Consider the following 22525-nt stretch of genomic DNA (forward strand, 5'->3'; position numbering starts at 1 on the left):
TTCTTCCAGCCCAGCATTTCTCATGATGTACTCTGTATATAAGTTAAATAAGCAGGGTGACAATATACAGCCTTGACGTACTCCTTGTTCTATTTGGAACCAGTCTGTTGCTCTGTGTCCAGTTCTAACTGTTGCTTCCTGACCTTAGTGCCATTTTTCTTCCCTATAATTTATCATACTCTGTGCCCATTGAACAAAAATTAAATCTATGTGTAATTGATTTTTCTTTAGTGTTAAGAGAAATGCTGAATTTTTATTTCTCCTAACTTAAGAACCATCAAGAGACTCTTACTACTCTTTAAATGAGCTAAAGATTTCAATACATAGGCTGAGAAGGTCATTTAAATGGTTATCTGATCATAGAGATTGAGTTTAGTGTCAAATAATTTAGAAAATGGGCAAAGAAAGGATCAGAATGATATTTTTAGAATACTTCAGCTTTTCTCCTTAGTTTTTCTTTTGTGTGTGTGAAGTAGCAACTGAGAGAGAAAAAAAGAGAAGTCCTCTATGTAATAACACTGCAGGAACTATGGATATGAATCAGCTTTGCTATGTTTAATTGTGTCTGACTGTTTGTGGCCCTATGGACTGTAGCCTACCAGGCTCTGCTGCCCATGGAATTCTCCAGGCAAGAATACTGGAGTGGGTTGCTATTTCCTTCTCCAGAGGATCTTCCTGACCCATGGACTGAACCCCTGTCTCTTGCATATTCTACAATAGCAGGTGGATTCTTTACTACAAGGGCTGGGCCAGGAATTTCTCAGAATATTTTTAGGATCCTTGAACGTTTCTCTTCAGTTTTTTTTCTGTGAGAGAAAAAAAGGTCCTCTCTCAAATAACACTGTGGGAGACAAATGAAAATATTTAACTTACAGATTATTTTCATTTATATATTATCCAGGACTTTTGTCTGAATGTGTGTCATGTTTTTCAACATAGGAGGAAGTTAAATTGAGTATTTTTTTTTTTTAAGGTTAACCAGTCACTTGAAATCTATTGGCAGACTTGAGCTGTATCACTGATTTTGCTCTTATCCATAGCTCTGTTGTGGAGATAGCTCAGTTACATTGGAAAGATTGTGAAGAACAGAGCGTCACAGAGGAGCACTGATCCGAGCACTACACACTCTGTCCCTGCTTGATCAATATGCTAGCTGGCAGGAGAGCAGAGAACTCATTCATTTACACAGATGGTTTCAGGGTGGCTGAGACATTGTGTCCTGTTCCAACTGCCAGAGTTGAGCAATGATTGGTGTGCAATGATCTCAAAGCCTTGACGGGTGGGGTGTGATTGAAAAAAAATGCTGCATTTAGCCTAAAGGAAAAGAAGCTTAGGTATCCACGAGAGCTTCATTCATAGGCATGAATAGATGTGATATATAGAAAGAATGAAGAATTGATGTTTTTGAACTGTGGGGCTGGAGAAGACTCTTGAGAGTTCCTTGGACAGCAGGGAGATCAAACCAGTCAATCCTAAAGGAAATCAATCCTGAATATTCATTGGAAGGACTGATGCTGAAGTTGAGGCTCCAATACTTTGGCCACCTGATGCGAAAAGTCGATTCATTGGAAAAAACCCCTGATGCTGGGAAAGGTTGAGGGCAGGAGGAGAAGGGGGCGACTGAAGAAGCGATGGTTGGATGGCATACTGACTCAATGGACATGAGTTTGAGCAAACTCCGGGAGGGAGTGAAGGACAGGGAAGCCTGGAGTGCTGCAGATCATGGGATTACCGACTGAACAACACAGAACCGAAGCACATTTTTTGTGGCTTTGGAAGACAAAACATACAAGTGACTATCAAGCAGTTTAAAACTGTGTATATATTATATATGTATATATACGTGCATGCTAAGTAGCTTTAGCTGTATCCAGCTCTTTGCGACCATATGGACTATAGCTTGCCAGGCTCCCTTGTCCATGGAGTTTTCCAGGCAAGAATACTGGAGTGGGTTGCCATTCTCTTCTCCAGGGGATCTATCCAATTCAGGGATCGAACCCGTGTCTCATGTCTCCTACACTGGCAGGCAGGTTCCCACTAGTGCTACCTGGGAAGCCCCGTGTATACATATGTACATGCTGCTGCTGCTGCTAAGTCACATCAGTCGTGTCCGACTCTGTGCGACCCCATAGACGGCAGCCCACAAGGCTCCCCCGTCCCTGGGATTCTCCTGGCAAGAACACTGGAGTGTGTTGCCATTTCCTTCTCCAATGCATGAAAGTGAAAAGTGAAAGTCAAGTCGCTCAGTCGTGTCCGACCCTCAGCGACCCCATGGACTGCAGCCTACCAGGCTCTTCCACCCATGGGATTTTCCAGGCAAGAGTACTGGAGTGGGATACCATTGCCTTCTCCGATACATATGTACATATACATATATATATCTGAAGAATTATCTAATTATTAGAGCTATAAAAAGACAGAACCACTCGGGGACATACTTGAATTTTTGACATTGGAAGGATCTGGATGGAGGTTGGACAACCACTTGGGGGTGTTGCTTCACTGTCTTTTATAAATGTATAGATAAAAGAATGAAATTTTTGTTTTAGTCTTATTTAATTCTAAAGAAAATCCAGCGTTTTAACTCTGGTCCATCTGAAATGTTGCATAGGATAGAGAAAAGGAATCAAAACAGTCTCGTCCTGCACAGGAGGAGAAATATCATATGACATCCCTTACTTGTGGAATCTAAAAAGAAATGATACAAATGAACTTACAAAATAGGAAGATTCACAGACTTAGAAAACAAACTTATGGTTGCTGGAGGTTAGGGACTTTGGGAAGGTCATGTATACACTGCTCTATTTAAAATGAATAACCAACAAAGATCTATTGTATAGCATAGGGAACTCTGCTCAATGTTATGTGCCAGCCTGGATAGGAAGGGGGTTTGGGGAGAATGGATACATGTATATGAATGGTTGAGTCCCTTTGCCATTCACCTGAGACTAACATAATATTGTCAATTAGCTACAGCCCAATACAAAATCGAAAGTTTAAAGTTTAAAAAGTTTAAAAACAGATTCTTGTCCTGGATTTAGGCCCACATAACTCTGAGCCTTACATGGGTGGAAAGAGTTTGATTTAACAGAAGGCACATTTGTAAAGGTTGACTTTCTCCTGAATCAATGAGTGAACAACACTCATTGCTTGTAGCCGTCTGAATGTGTTCTCTTTACCTACTCTCAATATAATCTTTTTTACTATAAAATGGCACTGCAGCTGGTGCCAAAAATAAGAACATGTACCAAATTAGCCCTAGATAAAATGTTCACAGTGATGAATATGTGTGTCTTGCAGCTGGTGGGATGCTTGCATCTGGGCAGAAATATTATGACTTTATAAGCTTATTGTCAACTTTAGGCTTCTTAGCGGCAATTGATTTTAAGGGCCAAAAGATTTTAGAGTACACTCAGAGCTATATCATGAGACAAGCTGCAATCAAGAAAATCTAATGGAAAGGAAAAGGAGTCAGAGAACCTGCAGTATCAATAGGGTATTCAAATAAGACAGCAGGCTAGCTCATGTCAAAATGACCTGAGTATCAAGGAGCCCTCCCCTGACTTGATTAACAATTTATTTGAAGCAGTTTCTACACTGTGAAGGGAAAATTAAAATCTTCTTTGGTTGTATCTTGTACTTGTTTTTGTGGTTAGATTTTCTCAAGTGTTCTGTAGCCTGCCAGGTTTCTCTGTCTATGGAATTCTCCAGGCAAGAGTACTGGGCTGGGTTGCCATTTCCTTCTCCGGGGGATCTTCCCAATCCAGGGATTGAACCTGGGTCTCCTGCACTGGTAGGCAGACTCTTTACCATATGAGCCACCAGGGAAGCCCCTAAATAACACTTTCCCAAGTGGTCTAACAGGAAATCTTGAGACCTACACTTCTAACCATTTTTCTCAGTTGCTAGAGAGATTTCTGTAAATGTAAATCTATACTTATACATACACATTGGTGGTGTATTTGGTGGTATTTCCTAACCTACGACCAAACCACTGATCAGGCATTCATGCGGCGTGAACTTGTGGTTTTGTTGGCTTTCCTGTCCTAGATATAAATACTTCAATAGTTGGTAATATCACCAACCTCCCTAGAAACTTCATCTATCTTTCCTCCAGCACATCTGACCAGACAACTTCAAATTGGGATTCTTACTGCTTTTCCTAACTGCTCAGTTTCTTTCAATAATGGGCAATTCTTTCACTTCTTTCTCCCACATTATTATTCACGGTCCAAAACTGACCTGAAAAGACTTGCTGGGGGTGGATACGATCTTTATACAGACTTTTATGTAAAAAATTTTTTATTTTAGAATTTTCTTGTCTCTTATTATAATGGACATCTCACATGTTCAGGGTCCTTCTGCAACTCTTTTTCTGGAATTATCTGCTTGTGGATTTTGTCTGTTTTATTTTACTTATTTTTGGCCATGCCAAGCAGCACGTGGGGTTTTAGCTCCCTAACCAGGAATTGAACCTGGTCCCCCTGCAGTGGAAGTGCAGAGTCCTAACTGCTGTACTGCCAGGAAAGTCCCAGGACTTTTAATAATCATATTAGATTAGTGACTTCTAATAATGGCTATCTTTTATTGATTACATAGTTGTACTTGCTGATCCCTGAAATAGTAAATTAGGTATTGACACCTCTCTTCTGTATATTCAAGAAAACCTAGGTAAACAGAGACTGTAGATTCTTGTCTAAATTCACTTGGCTGGTAAATAGAGTTGAGACTTAGAATCCAGCTCTAGCTCTGAAATATCTATTTATAACAATGCTCAGGATAATTCTCAATACTTAAAAAGAACATGTGTTCACTATTATAATTTTGCTACATTGGAGTATTTCACCTTGCAAAAGGACAGCCTGCCTTTGCCCTTCGACTTGCCCAAACTGAGTATCCTGTGGGAAATGACAATACTTATTAACATGAAAAAGTTTGGCTTCTAAATTATAACTGCTGCTGCTAAGTCGCTTCAGTCGTGTCCGACTCTATGCGACCCCATAGACGGCAGCCCACCAGGCTCCCCCGTCCCTGGGATTCTCCAGGCAAGAACACTGGAGTGGGTTGCCATTTCCTTCTCCAATGCAGGAAAGTGAAAAGTGAAAGTGAAGTCGCTCAGTCGTGCCCAACTCTTCGTGACCCCATGGACTGTAGCCTACCAGGCTCCTCCGTGCATGGGATTTTCCAGGCAAGAGTACTGGATTGGGTTGCCATTTCCTGCTCCAAAATTATAACTAGTCATCCTTTTTCTTTTTTTCCTGTTTTTAAAATTAATTTTTATTGGATTATAGTTGCTTTGCAATGTTATGTTAGTTTCTACTGTACAGCAAAGTGCATCAGCTATATGTACACATATATCCCCTCTTTTTTTTAATTTCCTGCCTTTTTAGTTCACCTCAGAGCACTGAGTAGAGTTCCCTGTGCTATACAGTAGGTTCACATTAGTGATCTACTTTATACATAGTATCAATAATGTCTATATGTCAATCCCAATCTCCCAATTCATCCCGACCTCCCTTTCCACTCTTGGTGTCTATACTTTTGTTCTCTGCATCTTAGTTATCCTTTTTCTTGAAGCTTATGAGGAATAAAAAGAATTAAGTTCATTATAAAGGGTTCAGCATTCCTAAATAGCATCTTTTTTCAAACAGAATGGGGAGAGACACTAAAGGAGATAAAATGATATTTATGATGTGCATTATGACAGCTGCCTTTGTGCTTACGATTGCATTACTGTTCACAAGGCAGGTGTTGTCAGCTTCATTCTGTAGATGGAGACCCTGAGACTCAGAAAGGAGACTAACTCAAAGTTATAGTCTATAAATGGCTCCTGGTCTGGACCACATTTGTCTCTTTCTCCTTAGAGGGTTGCCTTAGGGCAAACTAATTCCTACAGACTACATGAGTTTACCTTGATTACTGCTGCCCCAGATTTCCACATTTCTCCTCCTTGTATCTAAGGACTATCTCCAACTTTCAATACCAGTATCAAAGTTATGAAAGATATTGGTGAGTGTACTCTGGTTCTTCACCTCACTGGATACTGTAAGACCTGAAAATGGCATAACTAACCAGTTCCCCCTTTCTCCTGTATTTTAAAGTTCTTTGCATTGGGGTGTAATCAATATTCAAATGTATACCCAATAGGTGTTCTTTTTTGGTAACACTAATTAATCCTTATTAGTTCATTCAGTTTGTACACTGTTGACCTTTTTCCATGTCTATGCCAGGCTCTTCTTCCTCTAAGAAATTAAGTACTGATAAAGACACAGACAGAGAAGGCAACGGCACCCCACTCCAGTACTCTTGCCTGGAAAATCCCATGGATGGAGGAGCCTGGTAGGCTGCAGTCCATGGGGTTGCTAAGAGTAGGACACAACTGAGTGATTTCACTTTCACTTTTCACTTTCATGCACTGGAGAAGGAAATGGCAACCCACTCCAGTGTTCTTGCCTGGAGAATCCCAGGGACAGAGGAGCCTGGTGGGCTGCCGTCTATGCGGTTGCACAGAGTCGGACATGGCTGAAGCGACTTAGCAGCAGCAGCAGCGAAGACACAAGAAGACAGAGAGAGACAATAGTAATTGGTGTTTAAAAAGATCTGAAAGGCAATTTTTGTTCTTTATGCAGAGGTTATATACCCAGGTGGGTGACTCCACCATTACTGTCCACATAACTCAGCATTCTGCTCAGAGAGTCAACTGGTACTGATAAATGTGGCTACACTAATAAGTACCAAAATCAGAGAGTTTCAGGGATTGATCTGATAGCTTCATGTGACCATCCATATATAGACCTGTGTTTTCTGCATAGATGGAAACATGTAGCTGCATAAGAAATCATGGTGCTTCCATCTGAATTTTATATAATACAGATGTTATGACCATTGGATACCATACATACAATGCACCCGTGTCATGGTCCCAGTCTATTATGAGCTGACTTGCTAAACTGTAAAACACATGTTTCTAGGGAACTCCAGGTATTTATTTATGAAGATGAACACATTGGCATTCTTCTAGGTGTTGGCATGTTAAAAATAACAGGTAACACAGACATGTTCAAAACTGAAGCTTTCAATGTAGATTATAAATGCATTTCTATTCTGTTGGTTGCAACTGTCAACCTACCTCACTGCCCAAGCAAACGGCATGCGGTATTTCCCCAACTTGCTGCAGAACTGCCTGTTGGATTTCAGTATCTTTTGTGCATACTAAGGAAGTAAATAGAGACATTGTTTAGAACATCACTATAGAAACAGTCCATGTAAAATGGGAATAAATACTTTTCTGTGTTATCTTACATTGAAAATCAGTGAAATCCTGCTTTACTGGCCCAGAGATTCTACCCTATAAAGAGTGAAATGATGCCATCTGTGTTCAAATTATTGCATAAGGTTTTTCTTTCTTTAATTAGTTTTTAAACATCCTCTCTTTATTCCTTTTTTACTTCTCGGCCATCCCACGTGGCATGTGGGATCTTAGTTCCCTGACCAGAGATCGAACCAGTGCCCCCTGCTTTGGAAGCGCAGAGTATTGACCACTGGATCACCAGGGAAGTCTCTCTTCTTAGTTTAGAAATTTTAAATGCAGAAAACATCTTATCTTGGAACACCAACTTCACCCCCCCCTTTCTTTTTCCTGACATAAGAGACCTTAAAATATTGAATGGAAAGAGTTATCAAATTTACATTCACGGTTTGCCCTATATTTCTTTTTGTTATGACAGCAGTCAGCAAATCTGTTCTGTCAAGAGTCACATGGTAAATATATAGGGATCTGCGGGCCATGTAGTCTGTCTCAGCTTCTTAGCTCTGTCACCACAGTAGGAAAGCAGCCAAAGATAATCTTAAATGAATCAGTGTAAATGTGTTTCAATAAAACTTTATTTACAAAAATAGGTGGCAGGCTGGGTTTTAAAGCACTCTCTCATAAATATGTTAGACATGGTCCTAAACTGTCACACACCCTCAAATTCAATTATTACACATTATTTTCCAATATACATCTTTGGGTGGATAATAAAAACTTTTTCTATTTATTTTCTATTAAAATAATAACATTCAATTATTTTAAAAATGCAGTGATTGAAAAGAGAAAGCAGAAACAATGTCCTGTAGTCCCACCATTTAAGGAACTTATGGCATTTTCTTTCCTCTTTCTTCATTTAGCTATTATCATAACTTGGTAAACAATTATTTTACTTTTTTACTTAGCTCTGCATAAGCATTGCTGATGTCTTAGTAAACTGTATTTCCTTGTTTCCAGTCAGATTAATCCTAACTTTTCATTATTGTTAACACTTTGGTCCTTGGGAGTTAAAATTTTATCCTCATAAATTTATTTTCACCAATAGATTCTCAATTACAATTACTGTATCAAAAAACATAAGATGAGACTATACACTTCAAAAATTTCCAACTGGATACTCATTTCACTAATAAGGGACTATTTCAAGACTTATATTTATCAAACTTGATGACTCATCAAGGCAGTGAGAAAGTCAATTCCTGGGCAGGTTGATAAGTCCGGTGTCCCGGAGGAGCAGAAAGGGGTCTGGGGCTCTCGAGGAGGAGATAGGGGTCTGGAATCCTCAAGAGGAGAAAAGGACAAATGTCTTTTTTTTTTTTTTTCTTTACATTCTTTAGTCTTAGTCACATAAAACCTTTTTTTTTTTTCTTTAAGATGATTACACAACAAACAACTCAGTTTAAATTCTGTACTAAGGATTAACAATAATGTATCCTGCTTGAGGACAGTTTCTCCTTCCTGAAAACCTTCTGACTAATCCTGCTGCTGCTACTGCTAAGTCACTTCAGTCGTGTCCAACTCTGTGTGACCCCATAGACGGCAGCCCACCAGGCTCCCCCCTCCCTGGGATTCTCCTGGCAAGAACACTGGAGTGGGTTGCCATTTCCTTCTCCAATGCATGAAAGTGAAAAGTGAAAGTGAAGACGCTCAGTCGTGTCCGACTCTTTGCGACCCCATGGACCACAGCCTACCAGGCTCCTCCATCCATGGGATTGTCCAGGCAAGAGTACTGGAGTGGGGTGCCATCGCCTTCTCTTCTCTGACTAATTCTGGTATCTTAAAATGTGTATTATGGGAGTGGGTCTGGTAAGATCTTTCTATTCTTAAATTCTAATCCTGTCATCTTAAAATGTAATTGTGGGAGCGGGTCTGGAAAATTTTTACAACCTGGAGACATTCTTTTGATTTATTGTAATAACCAATTGAAAAAGTATATAATTCCCTTGCTAAGACTAGCGAGGGGGGCACTCTCTGTCATGCCTATGTCAGAGGCTTTCTCTGTCCCTTTCAATAGTTTAATAAAACTCTGCTACACAAAAGCTCTTGAGTGATCAAACCTGGCCCCTGGTCCAGAAGCTGAATCTTTGGAGATCAGGAATCTGACATTGTTCACCGTAACCTATCAGCAGTGTGATTTTTATTTCTTGAAAGTAACTGAAATAATTCATTAAAAGATTATGCATTACCTTGTTGGAGTCTGGATTTTTAATATAAGGTTCAGCACCACTTGCAATGTTTCCCATCAGTACTTTTTCAATTTTGGCCACGAAAACAATTTCCGAGTGTGGATTGCTTATAGAAAATATAGCCTGTATACAAAGAAAACAAATAATAAGCATCTAGGAAACCACAATGAAGACATATACAAAAGTCTACTTTTACAGTACAACTTTAGGGGATTTTTTTATTTGGAAAACTGTTCATCTTATGTAATTTATTGGTAAGAACAATGGAAAAAACATCTTCCCTCCTATGAGAGATAAACAGAAGTGCAACCTGCTTTGGACATTTTAGCCATTCTTCTGGAAATCCCTTGATGTGAGGTTCTCCTGATTGTCTGGGAGTGACAGTGTCTATGTTTCCATTTTCCACAGCCACGGACGCCCCTAAGATCATCTGCCTGACAGCAGTGTGGTTTAGATCCACATGGAAGTCGGCAGAAATCTTCCTGCTGTCTCTGAGGTCATAAAGTGCCACACTCACAAAAAAAGGCTCAATCTGCGGGAAGAAGAAAGAATTGGTGGTTTTGATATAAAACCATTACACAGACAATAGCCTCTTTAGTACAGTATTTAATGACACAATAGATAAAATACTACTGAGAGAGTCAATTACTAGGCAGGTTGATAAGAAGTCTGGGGTCCCCGAGGAGGAGAGAGGGCTCTGGGGCTCTCAAGGAGGAGATAGGGGTCTAGAATTCTCAAGGAGGAGGAAAGGACAAATGTCTTTTATTTTCTCTACATTCCTTAGTCTTAGTCACATAAAATGTGTTTTTCTTTAAGCCAAGAACTGATGATTACACAACAAACAACTCAGTTTAAACTCTGTACTAAGGATTATATAAGAACAATGTATCCTGCTTGAGGACAGTTTCTCCCTTCTGTGAGTGCAGTTCAGTACAGTCCCTCAGTCATGTCCAACTCTTTGCAACCTCATGGACTGCAGTGTGCCAGGCTTCCCTGTCCATCACCAACTCCCAGAGTTTACTCAAACTCATGTCCATTGAGTGAGTGATGCTATCCAACCATCTCATCCTCTGTTGACCCCTTTTCCTCCCGCCTTCAATCTTTCCCAGCATCAGGGTCTTTTCCAATGAGTCAGTTCTTGCCATCAGGTGGCCAAAGCATTGGAGTTTCAGCTTCAGCATCAGTCTTTCCAATGAACACCCAGGACTGATCTTTAGGATGGACTGGTTGGGTCTCCTTGCAGTCCAAGGGACTCTCAAGAGTCTTCTCCAACACCACACTTCAAAAGCATCAATTCTTCATGCTCAGCTTTCTTTATAGTCCAACTCTCACATCCATACATGACTACTGGAAAAACCATAGCTTTGACTAGATGGACCTTTGTTGGCAAAGTAATGTTTCTGCTTTTTAATATGCTGTCTAGGTTGGTCATAGCTTTTCTTCCAAGGAGTAAGCATCTTTTAATTTCATGGCTGCTGTCACCATCTTCAGTGATTTTGGAGCCCAAGAAAATAAAGTCTGTCACTGTTTCCCCATCTATTTGCCATGAAGTGATGGGACCAGATGCCATGATCTTTGTTTTCTGAATGTTGAGTTTTAAGCCAAATTTTTCACTCTTCTCTTTCACTTTCATCAAGAGGCTCTTTAGTTCTTCTTCACTTTCTGCCATAAGGGTGGCATCATCCGCATATCTGAGGTTCTTGATATTTCTCCTGGCAATCTTGATTCCAGCTTGTGCTTCATCCAGCCCAGAGTTTCTCATGATGTACTCTGCATATAAGTTAAATAAACACGGTGACAAGGTGACAATACAGCCTTGACGTAATCCTTTCCTGATTTGGAACCAGTCCATTGTTCCATGTCCAGTTCTAACTGTTGCTTCCTGACCTGCATACAGATTTCTCAAGAGGCAGGTCAGGTGGTCTGGTATTCCCATCTCTTTCAGAATTTTCCACAGTTTATTGTGATCCACACAGTCAAAGGCTTTGGCATAGTCAATAAAGCAGAAATAGATGTTTTTTCTGGAACTCTCTTGCTTTTTCGATGATCCAATGGATGTTGGCAATTTGATCTCTGGTTTCTCTGCCTTTTCTAAAACCAGCTTGAACATCAGGAAGTTCATGGTTCACGTACTGTTGAAGCCTGGCTTGGAGAATTTTGAACATTACTTTACTAGCATGTCATATGAGTACAATTGTGTGGTAGTTTGAGCATTCTTTCTGAAAACCTTCTGACTAATCCTGATATCTTCGAATGTATACATTATGGGAGTGGGTCCGGTAAAATCTTTCTATTTTTAGTTCTAATCCTGTCTTCTTAAAATGTAAATTATGGGAGTGTGTCTAGTAAGATCTTTACAACCTTGAGGCATTTTTTTGATTTATTGTAATAACTAACTAAAAAAGTTATAATTCCCTCACTTAGACTAGTGAGGGGGACACTCTCTGTCCACCTTCTGATGTCCATGTCAGAGGCTTTCTCTGTCCCTTTTTCATACTTTAATAAAACTCTGCTACACAAAAGCTCTTGAGTGATCAAGCCTGGTCCCTGTTCCTGAAATTAAATCTTTGGAGATCACAAATCTGACACCATTCACTGTAAGCTATTATTACTATTTATATAGTATAATATTTCTATTTATGTTATATGCAATACATAATACTATATATTACATATGTTATATAGTCATTAAATATATTTTTCCTTACTTCTTTCTTTATTTTGGTTGAGTCATGAGTCATATGGATCTTAGTTTCTTGACCAGGGATTAAACTTGTGCCTCCTGCACTGGAAGTTTATTATGTATTTTACATATAATATGCAAAATATAATATTTGTATAAAATCATATAATACACACACACATATGTATGTATATAGACTCACAGATTGTTATTTTATTCAGTAAATTTCCATCGCTTACTATCATTATTTAGAGTGATACTCAAGTTGTCCTAGATTTGGCTAGAGGTACACCCTTCAGTGTAGCTCCTATGTCTCTATGGCAGGTCTTCATCGTTTTTGGAGTACCTCTTTCTGTACCCAACAAGGTTTTTCAGGTTCATCCTTACTCTTCATGCCCCAGCCATTCCTCCAAAGACCCTTGGTTCCTGTGAGTGAGGGTGACACTTTGAAATCAAGATCTGGGTGCTTGTTAGGCTCACTGTTTCTGGGACACACACACATATACATACATGCACACAATATTCACAGCTACAATTGTAACTGAGCAGACCCCATGGGGCCTTCCCAGGACAGGCCTTCCCCCATATCCTTTGCTTTAGCACCTCTTGGAAGTACCTAGATAATATTAATAGTTGTTATTTAGTCACTCAGTCGTGTCCAACTCTTTGTGACCCCACGGATTGTAGCCCGTCAGGTTTCTCTGTCCATGGGATTTCCTAGGAAGAACATTGGAGTAAGTTGCCATTTCCTTCGTCACGGCCTTCTCTGGTGGCTCAGATGGCAAAGCATGTGCCTACAATGGAGGAGACCCGGGTTCAATACCTCGGTCGGGAAGATTCCCCTGGAGAAGGAAATGGCAACGCATTCCAGTATTCTTGCCTGGAAAATCCCATGGATGGGGGAGCCTGGCAGGCTACAGTCCATGGGGTTGCAAAGAGTTGGACATGACTGAGCGACTTCACTTTCTTTCTCCAAGGATCTTCCTGACCCAGAGATCAAACCGGTATCTTCTGCACTGGCAGGTGGAGTCAGGATTCTTCTATCACTGAGCCGCCTGGGAAACCCTAGATAACAGTATTTCATGCAGATTTCCTGAGTTCTTCTGCAGATATGAAATCCACCCTTCCTCCCCCCGCAGCCCCCCGGCCCCCCCCGCAAAAAAAAAAAAAAAAAAAAAACAAGGAAGAACTACCTGATGACCAGGAGCACATAGCCCCAGGCCTCCTTGAGCCTAAGGATGAATAACGTTAACCCCTGCAACAGGACCCTGCTACGTCACCATCAGCCAATCAGAGAACTGTTCACAAGCTGATCACACCCTCAGATGCCTGCGTCATCTTCCCTTTAAAAATGTTTTGCTGAAACCTTTTGCAGAGCTAAAGGCTTTTTAGGGCACGAGCCAACCTGTTTCCTTGCATGGCCTTGCAATAACCTCTCTCTGCTCCAGACTCTTATGTTTCAGTTTGTTCGGCCTCATTGTGCTTCAGGCACATGAGCTTGTGTTAACAATGATTTCTTTATCACTATCTGTATGTGAATATTTGCAAAGAACTCATGGGTTCATGCTGTAGCTCCATTTCCAATCAAGATCCTCAGAAGTTCTTTCTAAGCTTTCCCTTTTTCATATTTGTAAAGATTTCTTCCAGTAGTGAAAAACTTGACTCATCAATAATTACTTATTTCTTCAATCAGTTTACTTTTGGTTTCAAAGTAACCCTCTCCCAATCATAGTAGCATCTTCTCTCGCTGCCTCCTCTGTACTACCTTGCACAGTGCCCCACTTCCCGACAAGTCCAAGGGCGTGGCACCTCTCAGTCTCCATGTGGCTTTCTCCCCCGAATCATCTGGGGTTCTTGGGCTCACTCAGCTCCAAGCCTCAGTGTGACTGCCCTCTCGACCTCTTGCTACCATGCTAGGAAGGAAGAGGAAGATATGACTAAAGGGAAAATGAGAAGGTAAAGGAAGATGGAAAGGGAAGGAAGAGTTTCTTATCTGAGTAAAGAAGTAGAAGTTTGGTAAAGAGGAGTTTATAAGGGCTTCCAGTAAGTGGAGTGACATGGGCAAAGTCACAAAGACATGAAACAACACAGGTTTAGAGTGAGATCAGAGTGGAAGCACAGTAGGATGTGTTTGTAGAAAATACACTTGAGAAACATTAGGGAGGGACATCTAGAAGCCTCGGAAACGCATTGCATGTGTGTGTGTGTGTTGGTTGGCTGGAGAGATGGTTCACAGGGCCGTGAATTAAAGAAAATTCTCAGGTTTGGGACCATAGAAATTAAGTGAATGACAATGCTATTCACTAATGTATAGGATGAAGATACAAAGATGAATTCTTCAGCACAGAAAGTCATTTGCAGCACATTCCAGGAGCAGTGGGGTATATGAGTGTTGAGCTCAGTCAAGGAAATTGGGCTGGAGAGTAGAAAATGAAAGATTTGGGTGTGTGGGTTCCTATTCAAGCATGAAATGAAAAAAAGAGAAAATCCTAGGAAATGGCAGAATGGCATCCTAGGAAATATGAACATGCATGGGACAGAGATGGGAGAGGGAAAACCAGTTTACAAAGAAGACTGGGGAGTGGAGAGGGATTTTTTAAAACAAGTTGACAAAATTGTTTAATGCTGCCCGAGTATCACAGACACTGAAGAAGAAAGATTTAATAAAGAAATAATTTTCAACTAGAAAAATGTCAAATGCAATAGAATTTAAATAGGACAGAAATATAGATATGTAATTATATTCACAGATATATGTATAATATACACATGGGTAATTATATATACATATGTAAATACATGCATATGTAATTAACTATAGACTTTTTAAAATGTATATACTTATAAAAAGTTTTTAAAGTTTTGCTTATGCTACTTAATCTTGAACTGATGCCTTTCATCCGCCAATATTCTGTGGATAGGTAGGTTATATATAGAAAACACATTGTGAGTAAGTTTATCACTATACAGATTCACTCATGTCATCAATTTTGCTGAATGTTTAACAAGTATCTTGTGTTCTTTGAAATGCAGGAATATGGCTAGCTTATAATAAGGGTATTAGTTTAATTCCTTAAAATTAGCAATATCTGGCAGATCCCTTGCTGTTAGAATTATACATATAATATAAAATTCAACAAATTAAAAAAAATAAGACAAAATGTAAAAGTTTCATATTTTACCAATTTAATTTAGAAAAACTCTTGGTTTGTGGTACTGGTAGTCTGCCAAGAGTTGAAAAATACAAAATTAAATGAAATAATTCAGGTAGGAACCCAAAACACATTGAAGGTCACAGAAAAAAATCCTTATTATTATTTTGCAGATTGCCTCCTTTTGATTTTCACTTCTGCTTTGTTAATGGAAATAAATTACCTACTTTGATAATCAATCAAAAATAAAGCTCATATGGTGATTCACTTATTTCTTCTAATTCATCTTTTCAACTTAAATGTCACATCTTACTTTTTGAATCACTGGTTTTTATGGGGATGACCCAGAAAGATGTTCTGGGGAGGGAGGTGGGAGGGGGGGTCATGTTTGGGAATGCATGTAAGAATTAAAGATTTTAAAATTTAAAAAATAAAAAACTAAAAATTAAAAAAAAAATAAATAAATAAATAAATAAATATTTGTTTAGTAAAGCACCTACAAAGCCCAACAAATCATCATAGGTTTCTTGCTTAAAATTCTGTATTTTTCTTTAAAAAAATTTAAGAACATGAAATTCTAAATGTACTTCTGCTGTAAAGCAGCTTCATTAGTTCAGATTTTTGGATCAATTTCTATTTTCAAAGAAATATTTTATACTCTTAAAGCCGTCAACTTGAAGTCGGTTTTCAATTGACTGACTGAAAAATTATATGCTGTCAAGTATTGTTTCCTCATCATGAAAAAGTTCTTTTGGGGAGTCTTTTTAAAAGCTCATTCATTAAATGCAACTGCATTGTTGTTGGCTCTTCAGCAACTTGGAGAAACATTTCAATTAGTTTAAAAGCATGTTCGCTGAGTTAAAAACAATGAGTTTAAAAATAGCAACATGAATAAATGAGTGTCATTGAATAATCGCAAAAAGATTTTTTAAAACAACACCATTACATATAAAATTGAAGTTGAGTCCAGATGAGCCTGTTTTATCAGTTTTTTACATTGTTTATAAGCACTTTGAAACTATTCTTAAAAGTATTTTCTTAGTTTTTGTTTTAACATTTGTATCAATTACAAAATTAATTAAAAATGATACAGACATACAGAACACTTGAAAACAACTTATCCCTTTGGCCTGACAGACACGAAAGGGCTCCCAAAAGCTGCTCTTTGAATTGGACATATTCTCTTGCCCAAGACTGAGCCAAATACAAATGTTTAGCTTCTGAATATGGGCTTTAATATAAAGATGGGAATCCAACAGGCTCCCCAGGTGGCGCTAGTGGTAAAGAACCTGCCCTCTAATGCACAAGACTAAAGAGACGTGGGTTTGATCCCTGGGTTGGGAAGATCCCCCGGAGAAGGAAATGGCAACCCACTCCAGTATTCTTGCCTGGAGAATCCCATGGACAGAGGAGCTTTGAGAGCTACAGTCCATAGGGTCTCAAAGAATCGGACATGACTGATATGACTTCACACGCACACACAGGAATCCACGTGGAGGGAGTCGCATGCCCCTGGCACTGGAAAGAAAGCCCATTCTCTTTGATGTTTGTTTCTAAATTTGAGTTTTTAATCACACTTAAGGATGTACTTTGGCTTCCCTGGTGGCTTAGCAGTAAAGAACCTGCCTGCCAATGCAAGAGACTTGGGTTTGATCCCTGAGTTGGAAAGATCCCGTGGAGAAGGAAATGGCAACTCACTCCAGCATTATTGTCTGGGAAATCCCATGGACAGAGGAGCCCGGTGGGCTACAGTCCATGGGGTTGCAGAAGAGTCAGACATGACTTAGCAACTAAACAACAACAAGAAGGATGTATTTGGTCAAAAAAGAATTCATTTTTATTTAATAAAATGATTAAGGGATATTATGATTTAGGTTAAATTTTCCTGATATTTCTAAATAGTTTCAAGACGAAGTTTCTAGTTTTTTTTTACTTTATTTTTTTAAATCCCAAGTGAAAATATGTTCCGAATACTCCTAACACTTTCACATAAAGGAACATTTTTCCTGCTATAGTCATCTTCCATGTGGCCACATCTACCATGCTTTTCTCTGGCTTCATGTTACTCAGCTTCTTAGCACCATTCCACACAGCTGACTCTTTCTTTCTTGGCCTCATGAGTCAGTCTTTCCTGGTTTATCCCTACATCAATGACCATTCCTTCTGAGTTTTCTGTGGTTACTTCAATATTCATCCATTTAATATTTTTTACATACACAAAGATTTCTACATGATTCCCTGTATGTCACTGCCTGGACTAACCTTTCAGATTTATATCTCTGTTCATGCCATTCCCTTGAGTTCTAAACATGTGTTTGAATCTGCCTAATGGACATCTTGATTTGGATATTGAGTAGGCCAATTAAGCTTCACATGGCCATAATGTACTTTTTGGCCTGTATCCCCCAAATCTGCTCTTCCTCTAGTCTTGTCCTCCTAGTAAGGATACCCCTATGCATATAAGGGTCTAAAGCAAAAACTAGAGACTCATCCTTGAGATTTCTCTTCTCCTTATCCTGTATACCCCACATATCCAAAAAATCTGTCAATTCAATTTACAAAATGTCAGTCAAACCCATCCATTCCTCTCCTTCCTCTTTGCCAGTCCTAGAGCAAGCCACTCTGTGAACTGTAGTAATAAACTTCTGTTTTCCGTGATCGCCTCATTTCTTTCAGTCCATTCCTCTGACGGGATGTTTTAAGAACACAAATTCTTAAATTAGAATTAAGAATTAGAATTAGATCAAACCATTTTAAAGTGCTTCAAACCCTAGGAGAGCCTCCGATTACACTAAGGATAAATCTGGACTCTTCACCACAGTGTAGAAGACCCTATCTACTCCTACTCTGCGCTGTTTCTCCCACCCCCTCTTGGTCTGCCCTTCCCTTTACTATTTCCCTTCAGTTCCTAGGATCTGCCAAGGTTACCAGTCTCAGGGAACTTCACACTTGTTCTTTCTTCTGCCTGGAACCTTTTGCCCTGACCTGATGTCTTCCCTTTCTCAACCTTGGTCTCTGTTCACATGTCACCCTCTCAGAGAGGCCTCCTGCGGGCATCTTATCCTCAGTAGCTCTCCTCTCGGTTATTCTGGATCATATCTCTATATATTGATTTACTTTAAAGAACTCTGCACAGTGTGCAAGTTTCTAGTTAATTCATTTGTTTCCTTATTTACTTCGGTCTTTTCCCAAAGATTCTAATCTTCAAGAGGCTAGGGACCTTGTTCATCTTGTTCCCTGCTGTTTCTCCAGTACTTAGAACAAGTCTGCGGCTTGCCTGATAGCTCAGTTGGTAAAGAATCTGCCTGCAATGCAGGAGACCCTGGTTCGATTCCTGGGCTGGGGAGATCTGCTGGAGAGGGGAAAAAGCGACCCACTCCAGTATTCTGGCCTGGAGAACTCCATGGACTGTATAGTCCATGGGGTTGCAAAGAGTCCTTGGAAGAAAAGCTATGACCAACCTAGACAGCATATTGCAAAGCAGAGACATTACTTTGCTAACAAAGGTCCATCTAGTCAAGGCTATGGTTTTTCCAGTAGTCATGTATGGATGTAAGAGCTGGACTATAAAGAAAATTGAGCGCCGAAGAATTGATGCTTAAACTATGGTGTTGGAGAAGATTCTTGAGATTCCCATGGACTTCAAGGAGATCCAATCAGTCCATCCTAAAGGAGATCAGCCCTAAGTGTTCATTGGAAGGACTGATGCTGAAGCTGAAACTCCAATACTCTGGCCTCCTGATGTGAGGAACTGACTTAACGCAAAAGACCCTGATGCTTGGAAAAACTGAAGGCGGGAGGAGAAGGGGTCGACAGAGGATGAGATGGTTGGATGGCATCACCAACTTGATTGAAATGAGCTTGAGTAAACTCCGGGAGCTGGTGATGGCAGGGAGGCCTGGCGTGCTGCAGTCCATGAGGTCACAGATAGTCGGACACGACTGAGCGAGTGAACTGAACTGAACTAGAACAAGTCTAGCTCCATTAGGTGCACTGAATGAAGTATTTGCTGGAGAATGAATAAATGCAACTTTAACTACTTTCACTCTGTCACATACCTAGGGCAAGTTACAGTTTATAAAATATGAAGAAACTTCTTTTGGGGGGAAGATTCTTACTGGAAATACATTTCAGTTTTAGCTCATTTGTCAACAAGAATCTCATAGGTAACATTGAAAACATCAATATCTTCCATGCATCATATTTACAAATTCTCCTCATTAAACCTGAGGTCCACAGCACACACCATTACCCTGCTACTGGAACAGGAAGAAGGAGGCTCAGAGAAACATTAAGGTACTTGAAGACCCAAGGGAAGCAGGTTACAGTCTTTCTGAAAGGGTTCACCCATTTGCCTGCTACTCACCGTCAAACTAACAAGGCTTATTCTACTACGTTACAAATAGAGAGGTATACGGATTGTGTATACAATTTGCAGAAAAATGTCATACTGTTTCTACCTTCTAAAAGCAGATGCGGCTTGTATCATGGATTTGGAAATAAGTTCTTTAAGGTGAAAGATGACAATTAAAGGATGATTTATTAGAAATAAGAACAGAAAGCATTAAAAAAGAATGAAAAGGGACATGCCAATATATTAACAAGGATTTCTGATGTTAAGATTGAGTACTTTTTCTTTCTTACTTTATAGTTCAACCTTTGATGATATTTATGCTAACAAAATGTGCCCTTCCCACCCATACATTCACAATTGGTATAGAATGTCCCCTAGAATACTAAAAATGAACTCTCAAGAGAGCCCATTTAGTAAGAAGAGGAATTGTTATTGATTTAATGAGTACAGTGCTGTTTCCCAAATATCAGTGAAGCGCCTTTTTCCCCTACCATTTACATGTATTATTTATTTAATATTTATATATTATTCTACTTGACTCACTATTTAGCCTTGTTGTAAGCAGTAGTAGCTATGAAATCACAGTGTTAATTTGTTCACTATTAATTTTCTCTAATATACATTAAAATTAACATATGAACATTAAAATAAAAGTGTGGATTTAAAAGCCATCAAGTTCCACCAGGAAGATACAAACAGTATATCTGGAAACTCTGAACTATTGGGCTGATTTAATGGAAAGAACCATAAAGCAGAGTCCTTTTGTTGCTCCTTCTGTAAGTTAAAAGGGAAATTTTGTGGCAGTATAATTGACAATTCTACTTCAGAACTTGTGCACTTTAGTCAAGTGGAAAAATGCTGTCAATCATATTCCTTGGTACAATAGAGGGTGTGAACTCAGTTCCTGGAATCATCAGGAATAGAAAAGATTTTAACGAGGGTGGTGTGATGCTGGCTGAGGGTACAGGATGTATCAGAAAAGAAACTTACATTTGTTATCGGATCATTTTCATTCTCTGTCACACATCCCTGAAGATTTAAGTTGAGAGCTTTACAAATGATCATGATTCTCTTGGTGGCCTTCTCTTCAAATGGTTTGATCACAAACTCGGGTTCTAAAAGGTCTTTTTTCTGAAGTTTCAAGCTCTAAAAAAGTTTGGAAAGTTTTACTCAACACACACCCATCATAAGAAAAGAGCTTCTAAATTATAAACCGCAACTGTACAAGTCAAGTTCACATCTGCTTAAAGAGAATTCTGACTTACATCTATATCTGGATCCAGTGAGAACAGATTTAGCCTCTCCATGTTTCGAGTTGCTTTGACAGTCTCTTCAGTTTCTGTGAGGTACTACAGAGAAAAAGTGTTAGTTCTTAGTTTCTACTTAGCTGCAAACCTACAGCCCAGCCCCATACATATGGCCAAGAAACAGTCCCTTAGTATTAACACTGTTTTAATATCATTTATCAACACTCTGCAATCTTACAGAAACATGCTTTTTGTTTTCTGGCTGTTGTGTTTCTTAGTCTAAATCTTAAAAGAAAGCATTTACATTTTTTCCATGAAAGCGATAAGTAATAAGTAATTCGAGTTTCTTTGCACAGAAAAATGTCAGCTTTATTACTTTCGTGAAGTCTGGGTGCAGGCTGTTTTCTGAAGAATCAGCTTCCTCCGGTGTGCTTTCACAAGTTACAGCATTATCCAGGGAATCTTGAAAAGATACATCAAGACCAGGTCATTAAATAATCCTCATGAATCACTCATTTTTCAAGCCTGTGACATATGGAAACTGGGGTAGACTCAAGAGTGATGAAGGATGGACACTGGTGAGAAGATACCTTCACTGTGCCCTGGCTCTAGTCCTCCCATATAGTTGGAAAAACTGGGCCTGGAAATAGGATGTCCTGGTGATCATTTTGGGACACTCTTCATGACACCATCCTGTGCCCATAAGAACTCTGAACCCTTACAATACTACATTTATACTTGGGGTTGTCTTGTCTCACTTCATCAATGTATACTAAAGCTTTCTTACATATGAAAATATTTTTGATAATTCTCTCAGGCCATCAACATAAAACCTACATTCTAGCTTTAGTAACTCTCTAGGAATCTGTAAATATTAATATTCTAGTTGATGATTATTAAGTAAATCATGAGTGTAAAACACCTACTACAGTCTATAGCAGGTGTTAAAATCAACACTAATTTTATTCTTCCCTATCCCATGGCTCTTGTACATGATAGGCTACCAGAACTTAAAGACTCTTTGGGGGACCTCCCTGGTGGTTCAGTGATTAAAAATCCTCCTTCCAATGCAGAGGATGTGGGCTCAATCCCTGGTAGGGGAACTAAGATCCCACATGCCCCAGGGCAACTAAGTTTCAGTGTCATAACTAATACTCAATGCAGTCAAATAAATACATTAACTAAAAAAATAAAGACTTTCTGGTTTTAATGTCCCATGGTATTGTGCAAAATGTCTTAGAACAGTTTTCCTTTGGGAAGAGTGACTGAGTCTGAGAATAAACCTGTCTTCCACATGACTATTAATATAAACCTGTTTTCTTCCTCTTCTTTTCACCATTTTTCCCCCTTTCTCTTGGTCTCTTCCCTTTGCCTAGAATGGATTAGAGTCTGATGAAAGAACTGGGATGGGAAGAAGAATAATTTTTCATTTTATAAAAATCTCTGATCTCACGCAAAATTTATGGAACTTTCGCAACTTGCCTTATCTCCATGGGGTCAAAAGCACACATGAAAGATGCTTTTCAACTATTAGGAAAGGATGCATATTTGTCATTACACAGTAATGTTCATTAATTAAATTTAATGGGATCAA

The 22525-nt window shown here is 39.3% G+C and overlaps 1 protein-coding gene across 6 annotated transcripts in view; it reads right to left on the reverse strand.

Annotated features, from left to right (window-relative positions):
* The window catches only part of DOCK10 (dedicator of cytokinesis 10), a 310443-nt gene that overhangs the window by 86585 nt on the left and 201333 nt on the right, over positions 1-22525 (reverse strand). For all 6 annotated transcript variants that reach the window (XM_069574684.1, XM_069574681.1, XM_069574682.1 and 3 more), the window contains 6 exons: positions 21308-21393; positions 20950-21033; positions 20675-20830; positions 9806-10027; positions 9496-9618; positions 7130-7212 (listed from right to left, as the gene is read on the reverse strand). In XM_069574684.1, the coding sequence (XP_069430785.1) occupies positions 7130-7212; positions 9496-9618; positions 9806-10027; positions 20675-20830; positions 20950-21033; positions 21308-21393 (754 nt within the window). The remainder of the gene's footprint in view (positions 1-7129; positions 7213-9495; positions 9619-9805; positions 10028-20674; positions 20831-20949; positions 21034-21307; positions 21394-22525) is intronic.

This window comes from Ovis canadensis, chromosome 2 (assembly GCF_042477335.2).
Source record: "Ovis canadensis isolate MfBH-ARS-UI-01 breed Bighorn chromosome 2, ARS-UI_OviCan_v2, whole genome shotgun sequence".
NCBI lineage: Eukaryota > Metazoa > Chordata > Mammalia > Artiodactyla > Bovidae > Ovis > Ovis canadensis.